This window comes from Protopterus annectens, chromosome 13.part0 (assembly GCF_019279795.1).
Source record: "Protopterus annectens isolate FY-2018-M chromosome 13.part0, PAN1.0, whole genome shotgun sequence".
Taxonomy (NCBI): Eukaryota; Metazoa; Chordata; order Ceratodontiformes; family Protopteridae; genus Protopterus; species Protopterus annectens.
The window spans coordinates 952992740-953010746 of NC_056747.1; the positions used below are offsets into that span (position 1 = coordinate 952992740).

The 18007-nt window shown below is 40.7% G+C and overlaps 1 protein-coding gene across 5 annotated transcripts in view; it reads left to right on the forward strand.

Moving 5' to 3' along the window:
• STAT3 (signal transducer and activator of transcription 3) overlaps positions 1-18007 on the forward strand; it is a 1961792-nt gene that overhangs the window by 1201550 nt on the left and 742235 nt on the right. For all 5 annotated transcript variants that reach the window (XM_044054713.1, XM_044054714.1, XM_044054715.1 and 2 more), the window contains exon 17: positions 4610-4745. In XM_044054713.1, the coding sequence (XP_043910648.1) occupies positions 4610-4745 (136 nt within the window). The remainder of the gene's footprint in view (positions 1-4609; positions 4746-18007) is intronic.

Below are 18007 nucleotides of genomic sequence, written 5' to 3' on the forward strand. Positions count from 1 at the left end.
CAAACTTGATGTACAAAGACGGAACAGATTTTATCTTGACAGAACTAAGGATATTAGAAAATCAGATCAACTTTTTGTATCCTTTTCAGGAGCCAGAAAAGGTAATCCAGTGGCTAAAACAACTTTATCTAAATGGTTATCAGATTGTATATTCTTTGTTTATGCGAATGCTAACACGCCTTTGACACACAAACCTAAGACTCATTCTACCAGTGCCTTTTATATGTCTTCTGTCTTTCAAGCTAAATTGCCCCCTTGACAATATTTGTGCTGCAGCCACATGGTCTAAGCCTCATACCTTTATCACACATTACTCATACCTTTATCACACATTACAAAGTAGATAAGGCTTCCAGGGACAGGCCTTCCTTTGGTTCCATGGTACTGAAAAACATATTTCCATGAGCCACCCAAGATTGAGGGTGCTAGGGACACTACCCATCAGTGAGAATAAACAGCGAGATTTAACAACTTCACATAAAGAAGTGTGCTTACCATAATGTTCCATGTGAGTTGTTTATCTCGCCTTTATTCTCACGTCCCTCCTTCCTTCCCCCTCCTGGCTGACAGTAGACTTAGAGGCTAGTACTATCCTGGCTCCTCAGTACTTCTTCCGTTTGGAAAGTGTTTCCCTTTTAGAGTAGGGTAAAGGTATATGTATGTGTGTATATATATATATATATATATATATATTTGCAGCAAACAAGATCTGAGGTAATTCCAGCAGTGCATTGTGGGATAAGGGGCTTGGTCTCGAGGTACTGGCAAACCTTGAGCTTTGCTATCGGCTGTGTCGGAGCCGAGGATTGGCTCCAAACCCATCAATGAGAATAAAGGCGAGATAAACAACTCACATGTAACGTTATGGTAAGTACATAACTTCTTTTTATTTCTGTAATTAATGACTTCCATTCAGAAAAGCATTTAAGGAAAAGGCATTTAATAAAATAACCCCAGCTGCATGGCATCACTTACCTACTGACATTAAAAAAGAAAATGCTCTAAAAGGCTTCAAAACACTTAATTTCTTAAAACAGTAACTATAGCAGTAAACTGTGTCCCCACATCTATTGGTTCAGCAATATTCTTATTTATGGGGATGTGATAAAATTTAAGTTTTTAGTTATATTGATTAAAAATGATTCTATTATGGCAGCTAAGGATATGTGGAAGGAGATGACACAAAAATTGAGAATTTGGAAGCACTTGTCTATGGATATGGATAGTAACGATACAAGCAATGAAAATGTTTCTAGCCCCTTTAATATTATATACAGTTCAGGCATAATTTTATGAGCCAGAGGAGGGGGTGTGGACCATAATTAAGAAAAACTGAAGGAATTTATTTGGGAGGGAAAGAGGACAAGAGCTAAATGGGATAATTTGCTTTTCACCACAGAATGTTTTAGAGCAGTACAGTTATACGCATAACACAGGCAGACGACTACAAATCAAAGTGGAAAAGATTGATGATGAAACAGGAGCAAGTTCCCAAAACAGAAGGATGATGCTCTTGATAGCCTACATTCTTAGGGAGGTGAAATTAGCTGTTGCATGCTCTGAACTGGGTTTGCAGTCCTTTCATGAAGCTCTGGACCTCGAGGCCTTGCCTGGGCATTATCGTCTAGAAGTCGGGCACTTTGTAAATCAACCTGTCTGCAGTGCATGGTAATGTGGTTCTACGCTCCTCTCACTTCGTCAGTGTAAGGGAGATATCACCCATCATGACCTCTATCTCATGTTGCTGGAGTTTTCCTGTATATTCATCACAAAATTCAGAGAATAAAGAGCAATAATTGTTCTCATTCCCCCTGTGACCAAGGTGAACTTTAGGCTGTAAGGTTCTAATCAATATGGGAAACCATCCTTCCCCTAGCCCAGGATGTCACATGTTTGTGAAAGCCAATAGCTCCACCTCAGTGCCAAGTTCTTGATGTCACCCTCTTTTTTTTTTTTTTTTTTTTTCCCTTCTGGCTTCTTGTCAAAAGTGCAAGACTTGTGATTTTTACAGAAGTACAGCAAATGTTGATACCCCCTGTGCTAACATTAAATAATTTTTGCCCCTCTCCAGTACCACTGTCATAAGAGGGGTCTGTCCTTATATCTGTGCCATTATACCCACAGACTTTGACATCATTACACCTCAGAGAGGAGAAGATGCTCTTAGGTTATTGCAACCTTGGATTTCGAATGTAGTGCACCTTATCATGCACACCATTTCATTGTTCCATGGATTACAGTTCTGGTCCTCAGAATTTCAGTGGGAACCCTATTCTCTCAGATTTTCCAGTGGAGGGTCTCTTAAGGTCATTGAGGCTGCTATGAAGATCTATATTTTGAAGTAGAAACTGTTCAGAGTTGGTGTAGAGCAGTACCCTGTACTGTTCCAGTCATTTACTGACTTGGGCCACAGGTATTCTATGGCCAAGGTACATCTGCTTGCTGTTTCAGAGCATATGACTCTAAGGAGGGCAGGTCTAGTACTAGCATCCTTTACAGAGTATTGCATTTTCTTCCTTATTTGAAGGAGCCATTCCCTCCTTGGGATGTGAACTTCATGGCTGACAGGATTGCCCATTCTCTGTTTGACTCTGCTAGTTCAGTAGCATTAAAGTTTGCATCATGGAAGACCCTTTTTCTTCATGGTCATTAACTTCACATGTTGCATTTTGGAGCTTGAGGCTGTTAATGTGCCGCAAACCATATTTGATTGTTCATACAAATAGTGTGTCCTTTGTTGTGAACCTTCATTTCCTACCAAAGGTGATTTTAGAGGGCTCCTGTTATGTAAGCGAATGCTTAAAGTTGCGAACGCTGTTTAATCGAATGCACAGAACAGCGATTTTTTTTCCCAGGGGAAAAAAATCACTGTGCCATTTTCGAGACTTTGCCATTTCCTCCACTGTGGTGCAATCTCGGAATTAGTATATTTAAGTTTGTGTTTTTTTTTTTTATTATTATTACGGATCGGTGATTTTTTTCCGTGGGGAAAAAATTGCTGATCAGTGTGTTTGGCATTTTGGATTTTCTAAGTGTTTGGGACAATTATACGGTGCTCGCAATTTCAAGCTTTCGCTGATTTAATATAGACCCATTTTAGAGGCTTCCTTGAACCTTTTCATCTGTCTTCTGGTTTTCCTTATGAAAGCAGAAAAACAGGGTCAAGGAAGGCCGTTCATGTGCTGGGCTTAACTGTCAGCTTAAGTATTGTATGATGTAGGTGCAGGATTTTAAGAAGAATGATCATTAGTCTTGTTTACTATGGGGAGAGAAAGGCTTAAAGATGTCAGACAGAGATTTTTCAAGTTGATTGCCGGCTGTATAGTCGTTTGCTGTGAGGTGGCTAATTACCTGTTAGCAAATCCTGCTGACAAGCATGTCTGCATGTAGTGCTTCTTTGCTTTATGAAGTTATCCATTGCAGGCATTTGTACTGTGTTCATTTGATCCTTTATGCATCTCTTCACCAAGCAATTTTGTCTTAACCGTGACTGTGGGATTCACACCATATTTAGGAGTCACTAAGACTGTTACCAGTGTTCTGTGCTTATGCATTCTCCCAGCTTTTTCACTGTAATGGTTACTAGTCAAGATTAGGACCAACCAAGCGCCCATCAAGGATGGCTCTCTGCTTTGATGTAACAAGATATGTTCTTACTTATTGGTTGCTCTACAAGAGGACTGTCTTTATTGCAGCTCAGGCAATTATATATTTTTAGTGTTGTGTTAAGCATTGTACTGACAACACTGTGCATTTTTCTTGGTTTGCAAGAAGGTACTCACTGGTGGCATACAAGGAACTGGCATGCTTTGCAGATTAACGGCCCCATGTTGACAGGGTGTTACATCATTGAATATGCCAATAAAGGCATGCAGACCTGCTTGAATCAAGTTTTTACAGAAAATAGTGCTTAATTCTGATGTGTTAATGAGGGGACCTACCATGCATAGATCAACTGATACTGTAAGAAGGTATCTCTTACATTGCATGTTTTTGTTGAGGCTGCACTACAGTGGTGTGGTGCCATATCACAAGCTGAGTGGGAGAATTACCTGTCCCGTTGTAGATGTACCATTCTGCAGATGAAGCCCCTACCAACAATAGCGTCTGTTGACTGAAGACATTGGTACAGTGCACATGAGAGAGAGAGAAGTATGTCTTGTATTAATGAGGCTGTGATTTCCACTTAGGGGATTGTTTGTAAGTGTAAGGCCTGGATGTCTTAAAACATGTACATTTCCTGGAACTTATGGCAGGTTGCAAATATCTTCAATGCAGTTTCTCACAGCAGGCAGTAACTTTTTCAGATAAGAAAGTAACAGGGTTACAGAAAATACACCCCTGGGATCACTTCATTGGCTCTGCTTGACAGAAGATCATTTAATTAATCAATGGGACGGCGAAAGCCGACACACTCTGGCTAGGCTTATAAATGCCCTCGGGCAGATAGCCTAGTACCTACCTATGAACCTATAAGAGCAGGTACTTTTTGATTTAACTGTATGCTAAGTGAAAGCAAGAGCATTCATTATTGGAGAACCTTTGGAAGTGCAAGATAGAGAGCATTTTGTTATGACGCATTTTAGTAAATTTTTTTTTTCCTATTTAGAATGTAAACTTCTTCACTAAACCCCCAGTTGCTACATGGGATCAGGTGGCAGAAGTTCTGAGCTGGCAGTTTTCTTCTACTACGAAACGAGGTCTCAGTATTGAACAGCTAACAACATTAGCTGAAAAACTACTAGGTATGTTTACTTAACAGGTTCCATACTATCATTTTATAATCACCAGATACTAGATGTCTTTCTGAAATGTGCTGTCATTCATGTACTAATACTTGCTCATTGTATTTGTCTTTCAAGCAGGAAATGAACAAGAAGTAATGTATGACTTAGTGAATGCTATTAGATTATTTTAACATGGCAAGTGCCTATATCATAGTGGTTCTTCACATGCCTATATCATTGTGGTTCTTCACATTAAAACAAGGCTAATATATTTCCCTTGTTAAAAGCCTTATACAGTGAAAAGCTGCTGCTTCCCTCCCACCCCCATCAGTGAACAGCTCCTCCCTTTAAAGCGTAAGATAGGCTGCTTGTGTTGGCATTTACTTCTCCAGTGAGTTAAGACTACCCATCTAGGCGGCAGCGAGAGGAATGCAGTTCATCCTTCAATTGTTGTGGAAATAAACTTCTCAGCATGCGCTCCAGAGTGCTGTCTTTTATTCTGAAGTATTTTTGACTGCCTTTGTTTTTCTTGTGGCTGTAGTTAAAAAGATACCTTATTGTTCTAAAATCTGTTTTGTTAATTTATAATGTATCTTAAAATGTGGCTGGTGTGGCTGCCATTGTGGATTACAGTAATTGTTCAGTATTTTCTGACATGACTGAATCAGGATGGAATAAGCATGGTTTTACTTAGTTGTGCTATCTAAAGCAGAAAAAAATATTAATTTTACATTGAGTTAAACATTGTGACAGTTAGTCATTGCAGTTTTCATAAGTTAATAGATTGCTGTTAAGTAGAACTGCAGTCTGTTTTTTCCAGACTATCCAGAAATCAGAATGGTTTCCTGGTAGTTTGGAAAACATTTGATACAAACTCCAGTATTCTATTTTGTAGCTCAAATAGAAGGCTGGAGTTTGAGTACCTCCCACTGATGTGACATTTACACCACAAAATGGGTGTGTAAGTGAGTGGAGAAAGGATAGAGGAGGACAGGGCTAAAGGTAGCATAAGGGGTGTGGCTTCATTCTAGTTTCTGCTATGATGAAATATAGCAACTCTGCAATAGGCCAGTTCATAGGTTCATAGGTTCATACTAGGCTATCTGCCCGAGGGCATTTATAAAGCCCCCCATAGTTTTTTGTGGCTTAAACACCCCTTTTGTTTTATACGCTATACCCATTATTTTTGAGCTGTGTGCCTCTGTCTAGCAGTGACATAAGGGTAATCTCTCATCTATCTCTCATCTCCCATCCATTGGTCAAGATTTCTCTTGAAAGGCCGGCCAGTGCTCTCTGCATCATATTATATTTTTTTACACTAGCTGGGAGTCTTTGGGGTGATGAATCATCCTCATCCCCAGCCACCGTGATATTTATGGCAGGTAATAGGGTTTAAGTCTCAGGCCTTGTGGCTCCTATTGAATTTTTTTTTTTTGATTCATAGCATATTCATCAACTGGGCCTCAGGCATGTCAGGCAGTGTCAGGCTGAGCCCGCGATAGACTGGAGATAGAGCTGGAGTCTTTCAGTCTGGGCAGCATGGTCGGGATTTTTGAGACCCTTTTTCCTTTTTGGTGAGAACTGTTGTGGTCTCTGCTGCCTGCAAGGTGGTCGTGCAATACATTCGGGTCAGGCGTATACATTATCATGATTGTACTCAATGTCTGGTATGAGGAGAGATGAGAATAGGAGATGTGAAGCCTCCCTTGATCATGATGTGAATCCCTTCCTTGATGAGGTGGGAAGGTACTCCGGTCTTCCTAACTAGATTGTCTACATGTCTGTGAGAATGACAGTCTACTGTCAACCCCTGAGTCCAGGTCTGTGCTCAGAGGATTACCATCAGAGGATATGCCTTTATATACCTTGTTTTTAGGTAACCTTTTTGACTTTGCTTGATGACTATGCATTTTTTAGGCCGTCTGGCTGGTATGGCTTTGTCAGACATGTTCCCGTTTCTGTGTGACCCAGCAGTCATATCTGTGTCAGATGTTCAGTCGACAGTCATCTGTAAACTGTTGTGTCATAACCCTCCTGTGTTTTGTTGCCTGCCTGTGTTTGGGGTAAGCACCGGAAAAGTAGACTGGGCTAGGACTAGACCCAGGTGGGCCAGGACTGACAGCTTTCACTCTGACCACTTGTTGCAACTGACATGGCGCCAGTCTGTCTGACCCTGTGGACCCTGTATCTCCAGTGTGTTATGGGTTAACACAGTGATGTATGAGTTTTTCATTGAGCTGATGTGGGGTATTGTGATACCCAGTGGCAGCAGGTCGAGAAGTAGCCTGTATGATCTGCCTTTGCTGTGGTGACTTTTTGAAATCAATCAATGAAAAAGTCCTTTGAAATTCAAAAGGCATGATCTGCCTGAAATCTGCCCAAACTGGAGCAAAGCTAGGTTGGATCAAAGTCTGCAAATCCCTATGATTTTATTTATGGCTTCCCTTTTGATCCTCTTGCAGATCCAGGGTGTAAGGCTTGTGGGCTGTCAAGTGTTCAACTGGTAGGTCTGTGGAGGCACATGGCAGAGTGGGAGTGCCTGGGACTAGCACCACTCCTATCCAGTATCCAGAACATGTGTCCTGAGCTCGTGGAGCTCCTAGCTGTGGGTTAGCGTTGAGGGTTTGCATAATTCAGCCTGTTTTGGAGGGACACCCTCAGGATTTGCTTTTGCTGTGTTTTGCAGCTGGGTTTTTGGGCATGTTTGGGGGCTGCAGGCATTTTTTTATTTGAATGTTGGCTCTCTCCCATATGGGGTTTTTTGTGGGGAGGGAGAAGTTTGCATGTAACCGAAATCTCTAGGTGATGGCAATGTCTGTAGGATCAGTGAGGTCTATATCAGATGAACTAGTTCTGAGCATATCTCTTTTTCACTCAAAATTTTCCTCCTTATGATTTTATGGCCTTTCGATGGCTTTTTGATACTTTAGCTTTTTTTTACTTTACTTTGCTTTGGGGATTGATTTTATCTTGCTTATTCTTTTCTTTCAGTTATTTTAAAGTTTTGTGTTGGGGTGTAGTTAAGGATTTTGCTCTTTTTTGTTATAGCTTCCTCAGGTGTTTGATTGGGGAGTGGGGCCCTTAATTTTAGGGTGCTTTTGTTTTGCTTGTGCCTGCAGTGCAAATGCAAGCAGTTTTGTGTAGGTAGCTTTTATTTGTACTGCTGCTGTCCAGCAGGAGTCTTGGCATTTGTAAGTGATTTCAGCAGCTTGGAGGTACTTTTTTTGTTTTCCATTCGGGGTGGGGTCTTTTTCCACACTAGGTTTTAGAGTGTGGAGTGGAGTGACCGAGAAGTTTTACTGTGTGAGCAAGATTAGCTCGGTAGGGTGGGATAGAGAGGGACCTGCAGCAGATTAGTGTTCTGATGGATCCTCCCATGTTGGGTATGCTGTTGGTGTCTAACATTGTGCTTATTTGTTGGAATGGTTGACTAGTTGTTTATGTTTTCCTGAGTTTCTTGTGGGGATGGTGACTAGTTGTTCCATGGCATTTGAGTTTATGATTTCCAGGAACTTTTGGGCTAATTGAAGTCAGGCTTGGAGTAGATCCCCATCCAGTTTCAGTTAGGGTAGTGAGGTTGCCCTAGATTGTGAGTGGTTGGAGAGTTATTTGTATTTGCAGTGTTTTCTCTTCGAAAGCATCAGAGCAGTCTTGCCTATGGTTAATTGTGGCTGGATGCTCTCGGTTGCAGAGCAGTCTTGCCCATTGGTGAATTGTGGGGGATGGGCTCGATGGCATATGGTAAACCCTGGGTCTTAGAGGTGTAGTCTCAGGGCGGAGCAATGTGTGGTACCTCTCTGTAGTATTGTCAGTTTTGGGGCGGAGCGCATGGTATGGTTGTGTCACCTGTATTGATGGGGGTGCTCTCAGGGCCAGCAGCATTATTTCTGTCACAGCACAGACATGATGTTCTAGGGTGGGCCTTTTTCAATTTGAGCCTTGCCTAAAAAGATTTGTGTGGGGGTGGCAGAGCCACTTTATTTAAGCTTTTTTTTTTTCCTGACTTTTTGGCCGCTAGGGATGTAGTGGTTACCCTTAATTTCGCAGTTCCCAGGCAGACAGACATTGATCCCATTCCAATCAGCATTTCATCCCAGCCAATTGTTGTGGGGGATCAGGTTTGCTCCGTCCCCTTCCTCTTACCTAGTGAAGGTAGGATCATCAATGGTCCCAGGGGTGGCATGCTGCTTGGTGTTAAGTATGATACCAGAGTTTAAATATTAATGTTAAAGCTGCCAGGGCGTTATCTCTGTATTGTCCAGGAGATCTCTTTGAAGGTCGACGGGAGACCTGCGTCTCAGATTGGTTATGGAGGCTGCTACCAGTCTCTTTCAATATATCTTACAGCGTAGTCCAAGGAGTCTGAGCACAGGCGTGGCGCTTACTCAAAGTACGTGGACAATGACACAATGTAACTGACTGGGGTGTTGTTGAGGTGGCCTAGTGCTTTGTGTCTGATATGGTAGGACCTGAGACTGAGGGGGCAGGTGACTGTTTGACTCTCTCTGCTGTGGTGTCTTGGCGGGCGGTGGTGTGTGTTCTGATGTGTTCACCAATTTGTAGTGTGTCTGGGTGGGTGTTTTGGTGTGTTTATTGGTAGCTGTCTTTGTTATTGACTGTGTTTGTGTCAGAGTGGTGTGGTGTTAGAAGTGTGTTTGGGTGGGTGATATTTGGGTGTCTGTCTGTTGTTGAGACTGCCCTTTGTTAGGTTTCTGATCAACCTTCTCCTCCCTTCTTTGTGTTGCCAGGTTTGTGATAGGAGGTTGTGATGCCACTTCACCCGTATGGTTGTGGGTGGTGTGGTATTGTTCCTTTCCATGTCTGGAGGAGGACAGTGTTCTGTAGCCATGAGTCAGCCTCCAGTTTACAAAATAAAATGCATCTCTACCATTGTGGGTGGGAGAGGTGGGAGGAGAGGGTTGTCTGTGTATCCGAGGCAGGGGTAGAGTGTTGTTGAGAATTCCCATTCAGGGATATGAGCACAGAGAAGGGGGACTTAGGTGAGAGGGGGTACACATGCTAGAAGGAGAGTTTTAGTTATAGGTATAAAGTACTGTCGGGATAGTATAGTTTTTTTTGTGGGTACAGATGCTTTTTGGGATCAATCTATAACAAGAGTGCTATATAGTAATGGAAAACCTGTAGGGCAAGTAGTAGGTATAGTTAGTACAAAATAGGCTTTAAGGGAAACCCAGGTAGAGGTAAGCTTTTTTAGTTCAGGGGATTAATCTGCTAGATCAGTAGTATAGTTCGAGGAAGGAAGCTCAAGAAGCTAAAATAAACCCAGTGGACTTTAATAAGCCCTAATGGTTTAAATCTGGGCTGAAAAGCTCCTAGTAGCTGGTAGCAGCTCAATCCAATATAAAGACACCCAATAAATGGCGAAACCTCTCTTTATATCAGTAAAAAGAAAAAAGCTAGGAACTGGCCCAAAAGGCACCAATAAGCCTTCTACTTTTTGCTTTTTGAAACCTCACAAAAGAAAGGAAGGCAAGAGAAAGCCCAAATAACAATTTTTCTGGTAAGCAACCAACTTCCTCAAAGAAGCGCACAGAACAATGAGATAAAAAGGAACTGCAAACAATTTCCAGGACTACAAAAGTAAAATGCAACATAAAACTATAATAAATGTATTAACAGAAAACAAGAGATATTAAACAAACAAATTGCAACAGAAATAGACAAAAAACAGATACAGTAAAACAAGTGAAATGCTAGCAGCTGGGCTATCCACGGCCTACACAAACAAGTATCAACAAGTTAACAGAAATTTAAAAAGTAACAAAATTTTTTAATAAAGCCTGCAAAAATATGCAAAGTGAAAGAAACAAAGCAATTTGGCTATCAGCAGGTGTGAAAACTCTGAAAAGCCACCAACAGGCAGCTCAAAGCTTCCCACTCCCACTGGTATCAAAATTAGAAATTTTTGCTTTTTAGCTCTGAAAAGCTAACTGGAAGTGCAAAACAGAGGATCTCACTTTTAGTGGTATGGAGCTAACTCCCTGCAAGTTCTGGAACAAATCAGGGCTTTGAAAAATGGGAACTGGCCCAAGCGACCAATAAACTACAAGTCTTCTGAATTAAATTTTCAAAACTGGACCAACAGGCAAAACAAAAACCAACAGATTTTTTAGCAAGAAAACGTTCCTATTCAAAGATACAAAGGAATGATCAGTAAATATGCAAACCAAAGCCCAGGGATCAGCAGAAAACTGCACTGGACAGATACAGTTCTAGATTATTAAAAATAGAAAACAGCAATGAATTTTTTGTTTTTTTACAGTTTGCAAATAAAAACAGTGATAACAGTACAGTAAACACTTAAGTGCTCTGTAAAAACGGCTATCACATAAAACAATTTAAATTTACAGCAAGTTTTAAATTTTTAAACTGTAAAACACTGAGAAATTGTGCAATAACAGAATAACTGTGAAATAAACAAGCCCAATGTATTGGCAAGCTGTAGAAATACAGTTGCTAGGCTAAAAGAAGGATCTATACAAAAAATAGACAAGAATCAAGTAAAATTAAGCTTTTTGGCTCTCTGACTAAGAAGCTAGGAAGCTGGAAAAGCTTGTCAATAAAATGCAAGGTAAGGTACAAACTTTTAAAGCAGCTGGCATAAAAGGTTTTTTAAATCTTCCTCTCCCACTGCTAGGAAACTACCCAAAGCGACCAATAAACTATTTTAAAGTGGCTTTAACCGAAACAAAAACAACTACAGAGCGAGTAAAGTACTGAAACAACTTAATAAAAGCAGGGAACTTCAATAACAATAGATATCAGGTAAGAATCAAGCCGCTTGCAACAGAAACAGAGGATGAAACAAGCTCTGAACTACTCTGATTTTCAGTCAGTAAAACAACAAGCAGAAGAGATATACAGTTGTAAGCCATTTGAAGCCAAGCCACTGCAGTCCTACTGGCAACCCAGTCAATTTCCCTCCTGCCTAAAACAGTTAGGAAGTAGGTGCAGAATGAATTTATCTAAAATGTAAGATAACATAATGGAAGTACTTTGTTTTAGGAAAAGAAGAGGTTGGCTCCACAGGAGTGGTCTTCCTTGCGAGAGAAGTCTTGTCATGCCAAGGCCTGTTTATGTTGCAGTATAGGTTTAGGTCCCTTAGTCTTGTGTGTGTGTGTGTGTGTGTGTGTGTGTGTGTGTGTGTGTGTGTGTGTGTGTGTGTGTGTGTGTGTTACTCCCACTCTTGTAGATCTCAAGTAAATCACACAGGATTGGATCATTTACAGCTTTGTAGACTGGACATAGATCACATGGAAGAGTATAGTAGAGAAGAGAGACAGGGCTTTTATATACCCTGTATTACTTAGGGAGCTCTTAATGGATTTTTTTTTCAGGTTGAGTTAGGTGCTTGGATAAGTACATACTGAAGGGCGCAAAGTATTATAGTATGGGCTTGATTATAGATGGGTGGAGGAGAATGATTACTTCTTTTGATTGGGAGATACAGTTCATAACTGAATAAGGCAGAAGATTCTAATATTGACATTGGATACATGGTGTTCAAAGCATAGTTTGTTATTCACAAAGGTGTCACTGTCTGTAATGACAATCTGTTCTAAGGAGGGTTGTCATTTATGTAGTACGTGTATGAAAGTTCCCATTTCAAAAATTATGCTACTGCAGTTTTAAAAAACTAAATTACTTAGTAAAGATTGGAGGCTTTTGTCTTCTATTAAAATAAGGACTTCTTCAAACATTTTTATTTATTTATTTACTTTGAGAGTTACAGATACTAACATCTTTAGGACTGTTTTTGGTATGCTACAGTTTTTGCTGTTTAGCATTAGACCATGATCCTGACAAAACATTTATGTCTGAGTTAAGCCATCTTGGAGGATACAGGTGTCTTCATGAGAGAAGATTATGGCTCCAAGCTTGCAACATTCCATGAACTTCGTTAGCCAATGGCCTTTAGTGTCTGCTATGACATTAGAGAAGTAATTGCCAATTTAAGTCCCAGAACAGAGCCCTGGAGTACACCCCTTGGTGACAAGTCTCTTGGTGGATAGTATGCCACCAACTCCATTAGAGTGTGGGGTCTGTCAGTGAGCCAGTTTTCAATCCAGTGGGATACATAGGGATGTACATCGAGTTTGACCATTTTGTCAGTGATGACAGAATGGTATGTACCATCACAATTCTTAGCTAAGTCAAGGTAAGATGTGTGGATGGCATTATTCTCATTTACTGCTTCTGTGGTTCTTTCAACAAAGTTTGCTACATTTAACAGACACAAACTTTCCTTTTCTTTAAAGAGCCAAATTGGTATGGGTCTGGGGATTGTCAGTTGTCAGTCACTGTTTATGAGGTAGGTAATCATGTAACAGATTGGTTATCTGAGTGAATAAGTAAAAGCCTCAGAAGCAGCTTTGTCTCCAAGGTTTCAGGTCCAGGAGGACTACATACAGTCCCAATTGTCTAATGTGGAACATCTTCTCTAGAAGGGACCACACCCTCTATATCAAGAAGAACCTGAAATAGGCTCCAATCCTGCTAGAAATGTGGCTGCCATCAGTATGCACCATGGATTCATCTTCAGAAAAGGGAGACCACCAGAAGATTGGTGGGAAATGTTCACCACTGCAAGGCACTGTGACAAGGGTCTGACACCAAAATCTATTCATGAGCAGTGGTTCTGCAGTCAGCTGACACCTCAAAGTCCACTGTAAAGTCTGCATCATCAGGAAAGGAAATGGTACAGCAGGCACATGTCCTCACACAGGACAAAAAGGTCACAACTTTATGTCCTCACCCAAGCTAGGAACAACTTATACTAGAAACTTTCCAGCTTCATGCCTAAAATGTTTACTGTCTGGTAAAGGAGGAATGGAGGACTTCAGTTTATGGACATGCCCACTGACTGCAGCACCAGAAATGCCCACCAAGGGATGTTTTCTGGGGGTCTCTGGACCAAGACTCAAGGAGCCATTTGCTCAGACAAACACATGGAAGTCTTTCTCCTCTGAACCTTCAGATACTAAAACCAAGACTTTGATATATTATCTGGGTGCTGGAGAACGCCCCAATGGCACAACTTTGTACAGGAAGTGATGTTCTCTCATAGCGAGCTGGAGGAACCTCGTGGACAGCAGCTGCTAACATGTCTGAAGCTATCCAAAATGTCCAGTGTCACCATCCAAGAATCCTGTAAAAAACAGAGGCATGATCTCTTGTAGGGCACCACCCAATAACATATACAGGATGTGCAGGTTAATATCTTTGAAATCCAGAATGAGACAAAAATATTCTTCTCCTTCAGGAATAGGCACAAACAGCAGTAAAACTCTCCACCGTCATTCAGAATGTCAGACAGGCACTACAGCTCTTGTTGACAGAAAAATGTTGGTTTGTCCCAAGACCTCCACTAAGACAGACTGGTCACCCATTAGGTCTTTTTCTGAAAGAGAACCATTCAGCCCAAGATAAAAGTGGCCATGGCTAGAGCCTACTTGTCCTTGGTGATATTTTTCTAAGATGGGGAAGATTAGGAGAAAACTCTCAAAAGACAACTCCCAATCACAGTCAGGATTCCTGTAGTATGGCATAATGAGACACACCCTCTTGGAAAACTTGGCCAGTGTATAAAAATGCAGGACTGTGTGGTAACAGCCTTCTTATGGTAAGCAAGGTTTTATCCTACTTTGGGAGCAGCTAGACTTGTAAATAGACAAGGATGAGAGTGGTGGTGGGAGGATCCTCTATGGTGGAGAAGACTGGTTTCCTCTTCAGAAGGTAATCAATCAAGTTTTGGAAAAACCTGTCTGAGTAACACATTCCTCTTAAAATGGATATCCAGGATATGGTATGATACTTCCTTCTTAAGCAGGAAATTCTCAACTATGCCATAGAATACCACAATAGCAAGTACTCATCCAGGTAATCTGTCCCAATTCTCCAAACTTCTATTCCCGCTTTAGTCTTAGCTCATCAGAGTAAGTCCTGGAGTAGACTAGTAGGAACAGGCAAACCCAGTGATGGACAGTTAGTAAGAGAGATGTAAAGGGGGAGCAAAAAAATTAACAGCAGTGAGAATGTTCACTTTGAAACATTGCAAAGCTTATTAATGCAGTTATTTTATCTAAAGTTAGTATACATGTCAGACTTGTATCAGTTGCTGGTCAGAATATGTTCATTGGCAATACGAATGTCTGGAGGACTGCATCTGGATTTAAAGTTCTCAGGAACTATGTTACATAATTCAGTCTTTTAACTTCTGCAAAGACAACTTTTTGTCACCTTTCATTACTCTTAGAGAAGTTGTTTTCAGCTACTGAAGCCTTTAAAGGTGCTGAAAAAAAAATCTGAACATTGTGAACTCTGTTTCGGTGCTTGCTCCAGGAGTTTACACTAGATTGTTTTGGACACTGCTAGAGTTGCAAAAGGATGATTACGGAGTTGTCTGACCTACTGCCAAAGACACCAGGGTGCATGATGTTTCTGCTAGGGAAAAAAACATGCGTTGTAATATCTTTCAAATTATAAAACAGTTTGATGTTTAAGTCAAGGCACTGATACCCATTGACTGTTAATTAACTAGCCTAATAGGCTGGTTTAGATGTTGATGATTGTAAGAGGTTGATAGTTCTGAATATGTATGAACTTTTGAACAAGTGGTGTATCATGCTATATATTTCCCCTAACATTTTTAGGCTTCTGTAGTGGAGTGCAGAAAGACTGGGTTTAAATGACAGCGGCACTTGTTCTGATAAAGTTAGGATTTTCCCATTTTTCGCAGTCTTATTTGATCTTCCCCACATTGACTGTTGTAAGTGATTAGGAAAATAAAGGGAAAACTAAACTAAAGGGGAAAATAAAGGAACCTTGACGATTGGATGGGAGAAAGGAAATTCACCCGAGGATCACGTCAGTCGCCCTGCTAGACATGGGTCCAGGGAAGTAAGTAGTGTGGGAAGAAATAGCCAGGGAATTATTATGACTAGGCTTGTATAGGCCCTAGGGCCGATAGCCTAATACCAACCTATGAACAAATGAAAATCTGTTTTTACTTAAAGGACCACTGCAGGCAAAAAAAGTAAAATACATATATTTTTTAACTTTTCCTTAAGTTTGTCTCATTGCAAAACCGTATGTACCAGATAGAAGTAGTCACTAATAATTTTATTCTGTTTGAAACCCTGAATGTCCTCCTGGGAGCAGACATCCGGATGAGAGTTTATTTTCTTCTAAAGAAAAATCTTCCCCATAATGCACTGCAAGTCCACTGCTTTTGAGAATACAGTGCCCATAGCTGGACTTTCACATGACCCCTCCATTCACTTAGAATGGAAGAACACAGAAAAGCAGCTAAGTTTGACAGGCCTCAGTAAAAGTATCATTTGCTGTCACTCAGTGCCTCTTACAAATGTGTTTCCTACTGATGTGTTACACATTCTGTGAAAAAAGCTTTCAAGTCTACCAGCTTATTGCTGAGATAACAGACTTTTTTTTAAGACATTCAACTTTGATTTGCTTCAATTCCTTCTCAAGTTACTCCTCCCATATTACAACTCTCAGCTAGCAAGTGTATCACATTTTCCTCCTGCTAGGTTCAGCTATTTAGTCAGTTTTGCATGACAATACACATCAGATTTGCTTGCAGCCTGCCTAGTGTGCCACTAAAAGTGTTCCCTCGTCTCTCTCCTTAATCCTATAGCACTTTCACAGTAAATCATGTTACAAACATGCTTTTAGCAATCCTTAATGTTAAGGTGTCAAGTATTCCTGAAAACATGCCTGTAACATACACAGATTACATTTCATCTCGGCCACTGACAGATTTTGTTATGTCTGTAAGTTAATATTCTCATCACAAAGAATAATCATGTTTGCATTATATAGAATTACAGTCTTCTACAGTGTTACCTCTTAGGCATGCCACTGATGTTGTATTTTTAAGTGCTACAGCTTTTGTATGTAAATATTCTTTGGTGTTTTGCTTTTTTGATGCAACGTAATATATTCTTTCCTTCGTGTTATGCAGTGGCTGGCTACTATCACTGTTCCAAACAGTGTGCCTACTGTTCTTGCTCAATCTCAATACTGTTTGCCATTGCAGGCTGCCAAAGTAAGATTTTCTACTCACTAATACCCAAAACATAACAAATTTCCTCAACAAGCTAGATAAACAAGACTAAATCCAACAATATGTTTTATACCACAGTCATTTTTGAAACTTTTTTTCAGTTGCTCAAGAAGCAATTTCAGTGCAGTCTGTTGTAATAATTTTTTTTCCTTCGAAGTATCATTTGTATTCCACAGTGCTCATCATCACCCATTCAGAGCTGTTATCACTTTGCATACTTCCTGTAACTCAAAACATTACAGTCCCTCTTCAAATATCCATCACAAGCAGTAAATCAGACAGACATACAAATGCACTATTCCGAAGAGTCGGAGTGAACCACTGAGCTCTCTCAGCCCATCTTCAAAAAAAAAAAAAAAACATTTAACAATGCCTGCTATAAACCTATGCAGATGAGATGAGGAAGTAGCATTGCACAATAACTGCAGCTTTGTATGGAAATCAGTGAACACTGAGTTCCTCTTTTTAGTGCATGTAGCAAGGCAGATGTAGTCAGTACTTATGGACAGAAATAGGAGTGAATATTTATCCTATTCGGAGTTGCTTGAGAAAACTGAAGCAGACAGTTGTGCACTGTGTAACTGACTTTTGCATTTCTATTATCATATGAATTTAGTTGATGTTCATCGTGTTACCCTACTGCAGTCATCACACTTGGGTTATCCTGCCGTCAGGCGGTCCCGCAGTCGGCCCGAGTTTCAAAGTCTTGGTCCGGCGTCGGTTGCTGTCGCTTCTTCCCTGACGTCAGTGCGCCAGGGGTATATAAAATGCATCCGACGCCATTTTCTTCAGTCTTTCTTGCCGAGTGGTGCCCGAAGCAGAAGCAGTTCGCAAGTGCCGGTCGGCCAACACCTGAGATTTTCAAATCGAATTTCAGTCCGAAGTCTTCAATAAAGTTAAGTACCCCATTGGGGAACCTTTTTCTTGCCTCAGACCGATGTCAGAAAAAGTTAACAATTGCATTTCTTGTGGGAAGCAAATACCTCATAAGGACTTCCATTCATTTTGTATTCCTTGCCTAGGCCCAGACCACGACGTCACAGGTTGTCGATTTTGTGCTAGGTTTAATAAACGAACTATCAAACGCCGTTTTGACTTTGCACGACATTACTTTGGTAGGAAATTTAATTATATCATGCCATCGGAGCAGCCGACGTCCGGCATGCATAAAAAA